Consider the following 14,941-nt stretch of genomic DNA (forward strand, 5'->3'; position numbering starts at 1 on the left):
CTCAGGAAAGCTGGGAAATTCTGAGAGTTAAAAGTCCACACATCTTAAAGCTACCAAGGCTCAGAAACACTACCCCAAAGTATGCTGATTTGGGTCTGATGAGGCTGTCTGTCCTTAAGGTGAAACGTTTTGTGAGTAAAGATGCAGCGTGCTGTTCTTTGGTGTCTTTGGTGGAGGTTTACTATCGCTGAGACGTGCCTCTTTTCCATTGTCCCAGACCACAAGTGTGCTATCTTTGTCAATCGCATCAGTTTCACGGCTGTGCCTGGAATTAATCTCTGAAATCTGAGCCTGGGGAAGACCTATGAGCTCATGCCCCTCCCCTCTCTGGATGTCCAACGAAGCTCCCAGCAAAGCAGTCATACTAAAGGGTGGCCCTTGCTACGATTGCTTTGCACCAAGGATATTGCAACCAAGGCAGGAAATCCAGAACAGTTCACCAGGCATTCTTTATTTTATTATTTTATTTATATCCCGCCTTCATTATTTTAACAAATAACCCGAGGTGGCGAACATATACAACACACCATCCTCCTCTTATTTTCCCCATAATTTTCCCCTGTGAGGCGAGTTGGGATGAGAGGGAATGACTTGGCCCAAAGTCACCCAGCTGACTTACATTCCTGTGGCAGGACCAGAACTCATGATTATAGAGAGGGAGATCCAAGTGAAAGAAATGATCAGGGCCAATTCAGTAAATCAGGACTTTTATCTCTGAATCACAAAGCTCTGAATGTGAGGGTCTTGCTGCCCACAGCCCCATTCCTTGGTGAGAGGGACCATGCCACGTATAACACAGCTCACACAAAGACATAGATCAGAGGTCCCCAAACCCTGGGCCATGGCCTATTTGGAATTGGGCCTCACAAGTGCTGGGCCAGTGTGCATGTGTGATGTGTGTCAACCAACCATCTTCCTCTTTAAAATGCAGGTAGTCCTCAGCTTACAACAAAAAAGTTATGATTATTATAAAGTGGATCACCCACTTGACCAACCTGATTTCATTACCTTTTTTTGCAGCAGTTGTTGATTGAACACCACAGTTATTAAGCAAACTCATTGTTCGCTATGAGGCAGTTTTGTCCAAATCTGGAAGTAAATGTTGGTTTTCTGCAAAACCGTCATAAAACAGTCACATGATTGCAGAACACTGCAAATGGTCATAAATGCAGGTTGGTTTCTGAACACCTGAAATGCAGAAATGTGACATTAGGGAGAGGGCAACAGTGGCAACTTTGGAACCAGGTCGTAAGTACTACTGGAGACTCTGTTGTAACTTCAAACAGTTGCTAAGCACATGGTCATAAGGATTATCTAAAGGACAGCAAAAAGGCTTGGCTTCTGGCTATGAGACTCTTAAGAGGAAAAACAGGTTTATATATGAGTATTACCCTTCACCCTTGTCTATATTTTTTTACCTGGAAATGCACATATACTTGAAAACATTATATATATGTACAACAGATTATGAGATGAGAACCACCGAAAACAATACTGCAAAGATAAAAGAAACTCTTGCCTTGTCTTCTCTCTCACTAGCTATGAATGCTTGTGTGCTCTTACAAACACACACACACAAATCTGTACATGTGCACACTTTTTCCACCAATATGGGGAGAGATTACTTTTTTTACACATGGCCAGGAGGGGTCAGTGTTGTTCATCCGAATACATGGCCCAGGCCTACAAATCTAACAGAGGTCTTAGCTCCTCTCCTGTCAGGTCGACATCGCCAGAAACAACGACACGCGCAGGCTGCTAGCGCAGCTCCTCCGGGGGAAGGTGGGGCATAGGTGGTGCCAAGGGGCAGGGCCCAAGCGGGGACACAGGGCAGCAAGCATGTCTGACTTTAAATACCCTGATCAGAACCTGATCCGCCACGTCAGTGAAATCCAGCGCGGGCCTCAGACAGCTGGCAACAGGTGACACCTGTTGTGTGAAGAAACACTGCCTGTGGCCTGACAGTAGCGGATGGGAAAGGGCAAAGGCAACCCAGCGAGACCCCCGCCATTTGCTCTGAGTTTTGCCGGGTCTGCTCTGAGGAGGAAGGCTTTGGTGTGATGGGCAACGTCTCTCGTGAGAAGGGGATTGCCCTGTCCACAAGCAGGGCCGCCTAAACTCAGTGCCCCTGTGTCTGCCATTTTGCAAGGAGAAAAAACTCAGTTGTATAAATACAGCATGGTGTCCTTCCAAATTTTCTTCAGTACCAAGGGAATCACAGGAGCCTGAAGCCTGCAGAAAACTAACAAAAGTCTTGTGGGACCGACTCGAAGCACAAGATTGCAACTGTCCCCTGGCAATGAAGCTCGGGGATCAAGGTCCACTACAGGTAGTCCTCGACTTAACAACAGTTCATTTAGTAACCCTTCAAAGTTGCAACGGCACTGAACACTTATGACATCTCCATGGTTCCATGATCAAAATTTAGAAGCTTGGCAACTGACTCGTACTTATGACAGCTGCAGTGTCCTGGGAGTCATATGATCCACTTTGGCGACCTTCTGGTGAGCAAAGTCGATGGGGAAGCCAGATTCACTTAATAACCGTGTTACTCACTTACAGTGATTCACCTAACAACTGCGGCACCCAAGGTCGTGAAACAGGCCAAAGTTCCCTTAACTAATGTCTCACTTAGCCACAAAAATGTTGGGCTCAATTGTGATCCTAAGTCTAATATTTCCTGCAATTATCACCTGTTTTAGAATCCTGGAGAAGAGGTTCCAACTTCCTCCCTGCTTCGTTTTTAGTTTTGTTCTTCAGCTGATGCTCCTTCTTTTATGTGGCTACAGTCGGGGGGGGGGGGGACATTTGGGTCAGGGAACCCCCCCACCCTCACCCCCAGGGCTGTTATAACTTATAAGGGACTCCTGCATCCCACAATGCAGCAGCTGCCTCCCTGCTACAGCCCGTTTGGCTTCTTATGTTGGCCCAATGGCAGCTGTGGGTTCACAACCAGAGGCCTGCCCTTCCCTGGAGTGAAGGATGGTGCTCATGTCACACACAGGGCAGGGGTGGGTTCCTGCCAGTTCTAACCTCTTCTATAAAAGAGGTTCCACAAATCTACAGTGCCATTTAGAACCGGTTCCAGCTCCCTCCCCCCCGCGCTTGCCCCACCCACCACTTACTGATTGGCTGGCTCACCAATCACCCTGCCCGCCTCTAAGAGTCCTATCTAAACCTTAAAGACTTAAAGCTGTCAAGTTTGAACACCCCTGGGGTTTTTTTCCCAAAGGGTTAGGGGTGCAAGGGTCTTATAAATTGACAGCTTTAAGACTTGCACACTTCAATGCCAGAGTTTCTGAGTCAACATTTTGGTTGCTAAGCAAGAGCGTTGTTAAGTGAGTTTCACCACATTTTACAAGTTAGCCATGCCCACACAGTCATATGGCTGGCAAGCCACTCCCACCTGGTCACATGGCCAGCAAGCCACTCCCACAAAGCAGGCCACACCTACAGAAGAGGTTCTAAAAAAAATTGAAACCCACCACTGCACACAGGGGACAGGTGATGAATGGCATTACCTCAGCAGCAAGAACTGGCCTGTCTACTGGGCTGCAATTCAAGTTCAGGTTGCCTGCAAACGAGGCGCCTTCCTCCTGCGAGAACAAACGTCCCACATGTGTCATGCCACTGATGTGCAGCTTTCTCTGTCTTCCACCTACAGATTTTCACTGGACACCAATCTACTTACAGTTAGTCCTCAGGTTACAATTGGTTGCTCAGCAACCCTTCGAAGACGGACCTGGATAAAGGCAGAGTTAGCCATTAACTTACGTCCACAATTGAGCCCAAAATTTATGTTGCTAAGGGAGACATTTGTTAAGTGAGTTGTGCCCCTTTCCTGCCATAGTTGTTAAGAGAATTCCTGTGGTTGGTAACAAGGTTGTTAAATGAATCTGGCTTCCCCATTGACTTTGCTTGTCAGAAGGTCGCAAAAAGTGGATCACATGACCCCAGAATGCTGCCACCGTCATAAATATGAACCAGATGTCAAGAGCCCGAATGTGACCATGGGGATGCTACAGTGTGAAATATGGTCATAAGTCATTTTTTCACTGCCGTTGAAACTTTTAACTAAATGGACTGTTGTAAGTTGAGGACTACCTAAGCTTGTGTCCTGTATTCAAAATTATGATGTCCGGGACTCCTTGAACTCACCCGACCACAATTTATAACGCTTTTGCCAGAAACTGAAAATAAACACCAGTAAGCACCAAAAAATGCCTTAGCGAATGATAGGTTTGCTGAATGATTAGAGTGTTCATTTTACGATCGCCGGATTCACTTAACTACCACCACAAAAAAGATTGCAAAATCGGTCACAATCACGTGGTGACTCATTTAATGATTACCATGGCCTATGACTGAAATTGAAGGCTCAATTATGATGGTATATCAAGGACTACCCTGTTTCCCTGAAAATAAGACTTCCCCGCATAATAAGCCCAATCGCATGTGCTAAAATAAGCCCTCCCCGAAAATATTGCAACACAGCAGCAGTCATGAGGTGACCATACTCGTGGCCTCCTGCACCTCAAAAATAATAAGACCTCTCCGAAAATAAGGCCAAGTGCTTATTTCAGGGGTCAAAAGAAAATAAGACCTTGTCTTATTTTGGGGGAAACACGGTGCCAGTATTTCTTCCTATCTCCTTACACCATCCCCACCTTCTGAGATACTACCTCTGTCCCCTGCATATGACCATGTGTGCAAGTCAGAATCTGAGCATGGTCCAGTCAGATTTCACCAAGTCTCCCCCCACCCGTTTCCACTAGGTTGAGCTGCATACATCAGTGGGTGATGTCCCAAAAGCTGTGGCTGCATGTGGACCTGTCTTTTAGGCAACAAATGGGGAATCCAGAGGAGGGAGAGAAAGCAGTGGGTGGGTGGGTTGGTGGGAGGGAGGGAGGGAGGAAGGAAGGAAGGAAGGAAGGAAGGAAGGAAGGAAAGGAAAGGAAAGGAAAGGAAAGGAAAGGAAAGGAAAGGAAAGGAAAGGAAAGGAAAGGAAAGGAAAGGAAAGGAAAGGAAGAATAGGTGAAAATGAGGCTAACCGAGCAAGAAAACTTGCAAAGGTTTCGAAGCCAGTTCAGATTTTTAGAAACTCCATTTAACATATTTTTTTTGAAAAGACAATTAAGGGAGAATAAAGTGAACCTGCTGAGACTAGTCATCTGAGGCTTCAGAGGGGCCTCCAACCACTCTGCCCAAACAAGGAAACGATTAAAAGCCCAACTATTAATAATGATCTCATCAAGATTAACTACCCTTAGAAATGAAATGAAATCAAAGTCACCTTTCATTTTTTTGCGATAGTCTGGCCTCCTGCTTTTGAAGGGTAGCCCCTGGCAAGCCATTCAAAGGCCAGAGATGTTTCTGAGGGTGAGCCAGCCACTTTGGTGAGGCACATCGTGGCCAGAGGCACCGCAAAAAGCTTTATAATTTAATGGGGAATTAGTTCGGTACTAATGGCATGGAAGAAGCTATGAGAACTTTTATGACACAATTAGGCAAAAAGGGGAAATTAGACTTTGCGCTGACGGGATATGGGCTCTGAGAGATGACCCAAAGGATGCAAACGTTGTATAAAAAGAGGTGGGAGGTGAGGGGGGAGAATCCCTGAAAATGTCTTAAAGAAAAGCTTTTGCTTTCCTGACAATGAATTCTGGTCTTTGAATATTCAATGAAGATCTAAACCTCCCCAAGGACAAGCAGAATCTTTTTGACTCAGAGATGAAATATCCCAAGCTTTTTCATTCCAAAATTGTTTCTCCTAAGCAGCTATTAGCAAATCTTCCAAAAAACTCTTAACTCAGATGAGGAATTATGCAATTAAACACCCCCAGGATAACACCACACACTTCTTTGCTGATTTGTAAGTTCCTCCACAGGAAAGCCCTTCACCTCTGAAGAATTTTGTAAGGAACTCAGCTGGCTTTACATGTCTAAGGATGTAAATCTGACCCATTTCTGAGCAATGACCACTGGACTTCTGCGGGTGACCTCCGAGACTTTGGAGAAGAATTTTAAGAAAGCGCTGTGGAAGAAAAAGGCATCTCTGGGTACTTGATTGCCTTTGATAGGGGTTGGGGTTGGAAATTTGAATTTTTTACTTCTTCCAAGGACCCCAGAAAAGTTATCACTGTTTTTCTTTTTGGTTTTAAAGACAACACAAAACAATCCAACTTGCTCTGGACTGAATCTGGAAAGAGATAAACCTGAATTTGAATGGGTTTATTTCTTTCTATTTGATTTTTAAACACCACCACCCCTTATGACTTTACAAATAATTCAAGGCAATGAACATACATCATTCTCCTCCCGCCCCCCACAACCTTGTGAGATGGATGGAACAGGGAGAGAAGGAGGGAGAGGGGGGTGGAGGGAGAAAGAAAAGGAAAACGGTGGTGGTGTTGAGAGAGAGAGGAGGAAATTGGAAATTTTGCACTAGCAGCACGTGGACTCTGAGCGATGACCATTCCGCCACAGCATGCAAACATTGTATGAAAAGGGAGGGACTAGAACAGTGATGGCAAACCTTTTTTCCCTCCGGTGCCAAAAGCGTGGACGCACAGTATTGCACATGCATGCATGCCCATATCTATAATGAAATCTCCCCAGTGTTGAAAAAGGCCTCCCACACCCAGAAATGAATTTCTGGTGGGCCCGGTGGACCGTTTTTCACCCTCCCCAGGCTCCAGGAAAGCCTCTGGAAGGCTGGGAAAGGTGAAGGGTGAAAAACAGGCCCACTGGAAGTTGGGAAACGTCCTGCCTGAGGAGGGTTGGGCGGGGGGGGGAGGACTTTTTCAACATGGGGGGGATTTAATTACGGATGTGGACACGCACATGCGCGATAGCCCTCTGGAAGGCCCAAAACCAGCTTTTCCAGCACATGTATCACTCTGGAACTGACATAGGGCAATACCCCGCTCTCAGATATGGCTTCATGTGCCATCTGTGGCACACATGCCAAAGGTTCACCATCGCAGGACTAGAACTTACAGTCTCCTGGTGATTGGTTCAAAGTCACCCAGCCAACTTTCACGCCAAAGGCATGAACTAGAACTCAGTTCTCTTGGTTTCTAAGCCAGCACCTTAACTACTACGGCCATACTGGTTCTCTGGGAAATGGCCAGAAGCATTAAGGAGAGAGATGGTTACTGGGAGTTTTGGATTTCATAAGAAAGGCTTGGCAAAGACAACATCAGATGCTAAGTTAGTTCAGACTGCCATACTCCAGGAAGTGAGGGAAATGTCAGTGAGCGTGCAATTGTGATTATTATAAAGGCCAGTAAGTATTACCCTACCAAGTAGCGGGGAAACATCCATGAGTGTGTTATTGTGGTTATTATAAAAGACCAGTAAATATCTCCCTATCAGGCACATTAGAGACAAACTTTTCTGGGCTCCCTGGGAAAACAGTGCAGAATGGAGGATAGGAATCCTTTCCCCTATCTTGTGTCCTGCCAATACATTGGCACCCATCTCCCATCACTCCCAGCCGAGGACCGAAGGCCCAGAACCTCTGGAGGTCCCAAGCCTGCATTGAGCCATTGGGGAAGGGTAGACCTTGCGTCCCACTCCCCGGGGCTCCCCTCGGGCCAGCTCTGCCCGAGGAACCTGTCCAGAAAGCGGCCAGGGCAGCTTCGGGAAGCGGCGGGGCTCCTCAGGCCCAGCGAAGGACGAGGGCGACTCGGAGGAGGAGGAAAGGGGGCCGTCCCGCTGAGCCAGCAGCGCGTTCCGGGTGTCGAGTGTCGCGGCAGGTGGCACCGGCGGGGAGGGGCGGAGGCGCGGGGCCATCTCAGCTGCCCGGGGCCGGGGAGGGGGGTTCGGTGGCGTCCGTCCGAACTCGGACACGGAGGGGGCCGCGGGGGGTGGGAGCAGAGCGCTCGGGCCAGCCTCTCTCCGCGCCGCCGGGCTCGCCGGGCGCTGCCAACCTCACCTGGGCAGCGAACAGAGGCAGGAGCGCGCTCGCCCCCTCCGCCCGCCCGCCCCTCTCCGAGAAGCCGTCGGGGCGCCCCTTGAGCCAGCGGCAGCCACAGGAGAAGGAGGGCCGCGCTCTCTCGTCGATCATTCCGGTGAGCCGGGGCGCTTTCTCGGGGCAGGGGCTGCTGGAGGGGAGGGGGCGCCCGGGGGGCACTCCTCGGGCTCTCTACATCCCCGCTCGACTCTCCTGAAAGCCAGCGGAGAGGCTGCCAGGCGCTCCAAACTGGCAGCATCGTTGCTTCCCACTAAGCTTTCCAGAAGGGCAGGCAGAAACTCACCCGGTGGAGCCCATCTCCTAAGCTTCCACCAGCGCAGACAAAAAAAACCCTCAACAGGTAAAGCCCATATCCTGCTAAGTTTCCACCAGAGCAGGCAGGAACTTACTGGGTGAAGCCCACTACTTCGTCTGCCATTCCTCCTCACTTTCCTCTGAGGGGTTTCTTCTTGCTACTTCTTCCCTTGTTTTGCCCAGTGAAACCAATAGACCAGTTAAGGGAAATGTATTGGGGGGGGGGGGGAACTCTAATACCCAAAGCTGGTGGGGGGGGGAAGGTGTGGATTCCGTTTGAGTGAAGTGTTGATTCAACTGATGGGGGGAATCTTGTATCATTCTTTTGATGTAGCAGCCCCTTCCATTGGGGGCGGGGTGTGTGTGCCAGGCCATTGGCCCCATTGCCATCTCCTAAATGAGGCCTTGCTCCACCTGCTGCTTTTCTGCCAGTTGCGCAGCTGCTCAGTTGTGGTTTTGCCCTTGCCGCCACCGTGCCGTATCCTTACGGCAACCTTTGCTTCTTTGCCATTGCATTTGTAACGGTGCATTTCTGATTCTTTCCCCTTTCCTTGTTGTCTGAACAACAATCTCAAGAGGTAGGCAACCAACTGAAAATATTTCTACAGCAGGTCTCAATTCAACATTTCTAGGGCAACCAAGAATAATAATCATAAAAAAATTAAAAATTTGGAGTTCTCCCTTGGACGTCCAACTTTGTGGAGGTTTAAATGCCCATCACCCATCCTAAATCCAAATAATCTGCCCAACAATAAAAACTACAGGTACGTGACCTCTGCTAAAAAAGATCCTACCAAAATTTCTGAGATTAAGAACCTATTGTCATTTTTTTTTCCTTTTAGATGATTTTCCTCCCCCTTTACCTCCTGTCACTACCACCTCCTTCTCCTCCTCCTCCTCCTCCTCCTCCTCCTCCTCCTCCTCCTCCTCCTCCACTACCACCACCACCACCACCATCAACACCACCACCACCACCACCACAATACCACCTTCTACTGCTACCATCTTCTCACCTTCTTTTTCTTTTCCAGTGTTGCCAAACATCAGTGAGGCCTACTTCATATTGGGATCTGTAGCTCCGAAAGCAGCCAAAGATGACGCTTCTGGCATCTGAACAATCCATGCTCATTCGAAGAAGATTTCGTTCTGGTAGGTAGGACCAGCATTGGTGTGTCATTTCAAAAGACAGGAAGCGTTTTGTATTTTTGGGTTGGAGGCCCAGCTACCCCAATCCCTTCCCTAATAGGACCCGTAAACCTTTTTTTTTTTTTTCATTCTTTGCATCTTCATGTCACCAAATAATGAAACTATGATTTTGTCTGACTTTTGGACTTTGCTCGTTCTGAGGATTTGGGGATCATAATGTCCCTAGTATTTAAGCCTTAGTTTTATTTTTCCCCTTCCCCAGGCATCTCCTGCTCTATAAGAGAACAATTTATCCCAGCTTCCTCACCCTGATATGGTCGGGGTCTGCAGGAAGAGCAAATGATATAATCAGCATCCTGATATCATTACAATAATGCTGCAAATTATATATTTTCCAAATTGACTGGTGATCCACTTCTCAGAATTCCCAACTAGTACACAGTCGCTACTGTATATCCAACTATTGATGGCTAGTTGATTTAAATCAATATTGCTCAACCTTGCAACTTTAAGATGTGTGGATTTCATCCACCAGCATGCTGGCTGGGATATTCTGGGAGTTGAAGTCTATACATCTTAAAGTTGGCAGGGTTGAGAAACAGTGGCTCAAACCCTTATACCCAAACCCTTATACCTGTGCAAGATATAGGAAAAGCAGTGTAAGTCAGACCCATCTATTAGTTTTTTTTGCCTGCTGTTTTCTTGGTTGTTTCCTGCTGCTTTTATGTTGCAAAATTTATGTTATAAATATACTTTATATTTTATTACACTGGGAAGTGCACTGTAGAGCTGAGTAGCAAAAGGTCAGAGGACCAATTTGTGGCATCTCCAGGTAGGGATGGACAAAGTTCTTCCCCAAATTCTGCAAAGTTGCAATTCCAGTCTGGATTAAAAAAAAATTGATTAGAAAGGTCAGTGGTTTCATCTGACCTAAAGCGGCTTCTTAATTATTTAAAATCCCCATTCCCCAACACTTAATTAGAGCCAACTTTTGCCTTGTAGCATATTTAGAAGTATTCTAATAAGTGTGGAGTAATACATTCATACAATTTAACCATTCCATGGATGACAAGATTAAGCTCTTCCAACAGAATTCCAATATACCATATTTTTCAGAGTATAAGACGCACCAGAGTATAAAACGCACCAAGATTTTGAAGAGGCAAATTAAAAAAAAAAGTTTTTGCACTCTGCAGACATCCCAAAAATGCCCCATTTTTTGTGAAGACGGGCCCCTCCCCCCCCAAAAAAGAGCATGAACAGCCTTTAGGACGCTTGTAGAGTGTTGGCGGGGGGGGGGGCAAAGATGAGCAAAAATGCCCTGTTTTTCACGAACATGGGCCCATTTTTTGTCAAAAAAGGGCATGCATAGCATTTAGGAGGCTTACAGATTGCTCCTGGGGGAGCAGGGGCAAAATTGAGCAATAAACGGCCCCTTTTTCACTCATTTCTGCCCTCCCCAGTCCCCAGGGGCACTCTACAAGCCCCCTAAAGGCTATGTGTGGCCATTTTGGTGAAGGGGGCAGGATTTCAGGAGGCCAAAAATGCTGTATTCAGTGTATAAGACGCACCCAGATTTTCAGCCTTTTTTTAAAGGGAGAAAGGTGCGTCTTATACTCTGAAAAATACAGTAATGCCTGTGTTGTAATGTTGCTATAGGAACACTGTAGAAAAGTCAGTGGTTGTAAGAGAGAAGCCAAGTACCAGGATCTCCATGTCAATAACCACCAATAACCACTGAGCTTCTCCAAAACCATGAAGTGAAGGGAAAATAATCTGTTAAAATATGGGAAAGATGGGAAGAAGAAGTGATGAGTTTAGACTGCTTTCATTTAATAAATAACTATAATAGGAAATCAAATGCCAATAAAGTGTAGTCAAGTGTTTAATATGACTTCAGCTAGCTTGCAATAAAGATTGTTATTGAACTTCACCCTGATAAATGTGCGAGAAATTTTGGCTGAGTTTGATTCTAGCAGCCCTGCAAAGTTAAGGATTGAAGATTCCCACTCATATCCAAGTCTGGGGATCCTTGACAGTAATGACATTTATGTTCTTGATCCAAAGGTACCCCAACCCACTCATTCACCACCATGCACATACATATACATAAGTCATACATTATTATGGATTTATGCATGTTCGTGTTTCAATTAAAAAGTCAAAATGACATCTCATAGACAATCCAGGAATCAAGACTGCACATGTCCTTCCCTGGTTGATTACTTGTAATAGGGCACAGTGCAAAAAATACTAAGAAAATGGTAACTCACTTCTGTCAATCAGTTGCCTACTTAAAGCACAGGCTGGCCTTGAATTTGAATATGTAGATGTGTATAACCGCACCTCTGTTTATTACCTTTGTTAGGGCACTCTTCCATCATGAGTTAAGCCAAGTTGAGCCATCATGATTTGCATTTAATGAAAATGGGGGTGGAGGGGGAAAAAAGAGCAACCCATGTACTTATGGATTGCACATAAGAGACCTTTGAACATGGAGGGTGGAGGGTAGGCTGGGAAAGGGAAAATACCCACCATCTTTCATTTTCAAAGATCTCACCTTCAATAATTGCTCTACATCAGTGTTTTTCAATCATGCTCACTTTAAAACGTGTGGTCTTTAACTCCCAGCGTTCTCCAACCAGCATGCTGGCTGGGGGATGCTGGGAATTGAAGTCCAGACATCTTAAAGTGGCCAGGATTGAAAAATACTGGTTTCGAGTTTAATTTGGCAATTGGCACCTGGCATGCCTCAAGCAGGATAGGGGTCTGCCTTGGTTCTCAAACCTAAGGATTTCCTTCAGTTCTTAAGTTTTTTAAAAATAAATATTCACAATGACTTTTTAAGCCCCTTTTACTAGCTGTAATGGAACGCATTGGTGACCTTGAAAAAAGGGGAGAAAGCAGTAGGAAACAATCAGAAAAGAGAGGAAGGAGCCCATCGTCACTAAATGGCCAAAATGAATGAAACTAAGGAAAGAGTCCCTAATGGAGTAAGTAATTAAATGGAATTTGTACTTTCAGATTTGCAAGAGCCTGTTATTAGAATCTTACAATAAAATAGATTTAGCTCATTTAATCATGATTCCTATTAGTTTACCTGGGAGGTCTGACTTTCCTGTTGGGTTGGCCAATCTCTACTGATAAGAAATATGATGTCCCCAAGAGCATGGTTTCTGCATAAACATCTGGATGGTCTTCATTGATGGTGCCCACTCTGCTGCTGTTTAGAACTGGGCTCTCCAACCATGGTACGTTTAAGCCCGGCTGACTTCAATCCCAGAATTCCCCAGTCAGCTGACTGGGGAATTCTGGGAGTTGAAGTCTTCCAGGCTTAAAGTTGCCACTGTTGGAGACTCCTGGTTTAGAAGACCTGTGAAGATCTGGCTCTTCACCTAGGCCTTCAGGGAGAGAGACTGACACCCTGTACTTTTCTATTATTAGGTTTTATTAATTTTATTGTAATTTTTTTGATCGTTATGAGCTACCCAGGGTCGTTGACAGTTAAGCAACATATCAGTGTAATAAATTATTATTACTAACATCGTCACTTTTCTTTTTGTGCCTTCATGTCAGTATTAACTTGGCATCCACCTGGACGTGTCCCTTCAGTTTTCTTGGCAAGATTTTTGGAAGTAGTTTGCCCTTGCCTGCTTCCTACAGCTGAGAGAGAATGGCTGGTTAGCCAGATGGCTTTGAACTTAAAGGAGGACTAGGTCTCTGAATGTCTAGCCTTGTACCTTAACCATTACAATTTAGATGGCTTGTTCTAGAATTACATTGTCCTTCTCTGTAGTAATGACTGGAACATGGACAACAGTAATAAATCAGATAGGAGTAGCAAAAGAAGAATTAGGGGATATAAGGAGCAGATCATCCAGCATAGAACATACTGTACAGATGGTCCTCAATTTATGACTCTAATTGGGACTGGAAATCCAGTCATAAGTCATGGTGGTAAGTCAAAACACCCCACAAGATCAGGAATAATTTTCCGGCCTTTTCACAGCAGTCATTAAGCAAATGCCATGGTCATCAAGCAAACCCATTCATTTGAATGGATGTTTTTAAACAAAATTTGACCCCAAAAAGCTCCAGAAACTGGCAAAAAACATGACGAATTAAGGTCACATGACTATGGAATACCGTAACTGATAATAAAGCTGACTTGCCTGATATATGGTCATGTGGCCATGGGGGAGAGGGCATTGTGTCTATTTAGCACAGCAGATTGTGCTTTAAGGACCACAAAGGGCTGTAAACAGGGTGGTCATACCTTCACACAGTCTAAAACAAGTGGTCATACGTTGAGGACTACCTTTAATTAGGATAATCAAGCAAGTATTCCAACTGGGTAACAAAACCAAAGAAGCAGAACATGCCCATTTAGACCAATATAATATATTTCTTAAAGGACGCCGTGGTTCAGTGGCTAAGACGCTGAGCTTGTCGATTAGAAAGATTGGCAGTTTGGTGGTTTGAATCCCTAGTGCCATGTAACGGAGTGAGCTCCCGTTATTTGTCCCAGTTTCTGCCAACCTACCAATTCGAAAGCATGTAAAAAAATGCAAATAGAAAAATAGGAACCACCTTTGGTTGGAAGGTAACAGCGTTCCGTGCACCTTCGCCATTTAGTCAGGCCAGCCACATGACCACGGAAATGACACCGCTGTCTTTTCGGCTGTCAAACGGAGATGAGCACTGCCCCCCCCCCCCCAGAGTTGGGAACGACTAGCATGCATGTGAGAGGGGAACCTTTACCTTAATATCATTCTAGTTGCAAGAAGTTTTATGGCCCAGCGCTCCTCATGAATGATACCTGGTCTCTACCAGTCTCTGTCTTTCGGACCAAACTCCTAAAAACTCAACCTACTTCTGGATTTTTCTTGCTTACTGCAAAGTAGCAATGTATTGAATCTTGTGTGCCTTCCCATTTACGGTAAAATATTCTTCAGAATTATTCCACACATTTCATTTTTACGGTATTGCCATGGTATTGCTTCTGACATGTCTCCATGAAAATATGTTTGTTTAAATGCAAAGTCAGACCACTTGCCAGCTTTTGGGTACTCTGGATTATAAAACGTAATGGCACTGAAGCATTATCCCAATAGAAGAGAATATCTGCAGCTCAGGGATGAACTGTGGAATTCTTGGCAGTCCCTGAGCCTGGTTGTTTGCTCACAGACCTTTCATTATCCAACTAGGCAACGTTATCAGTGCAAGGGAGTGTGTAGTTAGTTGTTCAAAAGAGGCAATTAAAAAAAAAATCTAAAAGAGACTATTTAAGAAAAAACTTTGAAGAAAACAGATTAGAGCACATGCCCTCCAGCAAACCACATTCAGATAAGGAATGATCAATATCAGACAAAACATCAGGCAGAAAAAGATACTCCAGTCAAGGAACCACCAAAGAAGAAACCACATACCCACCAAAACTGACAGGACAGGACTATTCTACTTCCAGAATCCCAGAAACACACGTACAGCTAATTTTGATGCAAACATTTGTCCATGCTGATC

General features: G+C 45.4%; 1 protein-coding gene across 1 annotated transcript in view; it reads left to right on the plus strand.

Annotated features, from left to right (window-relative positions):
* Window positions 1-9,313: 9,313 nt before the first annotated feature.
* Window positions 9,314-14,941, plus strand: part of MAMSTR (MEF2 activating motif and SAP domain containing transcriptional regulator) — a 54,815-nt gene continuing 49,187 nt past the window's right edge. The window contains exon 1 of the mRNA XM_032236265.1: window positions 9,314-9,421. Coding sequence (XP_032092156.1) covers window positions 9,367-9,421 — 55 coding nt within the window. The 5' untranslated portion in view covers window positions 9,314-9,366. The remainder of the gene's footprint in view (window positions 9,422-14,941) is intronic.

Source organism: Thamnophis elegans, chromosome Z (assembly GCF_009769535.1).
Source record: "Thamnophis elegans isolate rThaEle1 chromosome Z, rThaEle1.pri, whole genome shotgun sequence".
Lineage (NCBI taxonomy): Eukaryota > Metazoa > Chordata > Lepidosauria > Squamata > Colubridae > Thamnophis > Thamnophis elegans.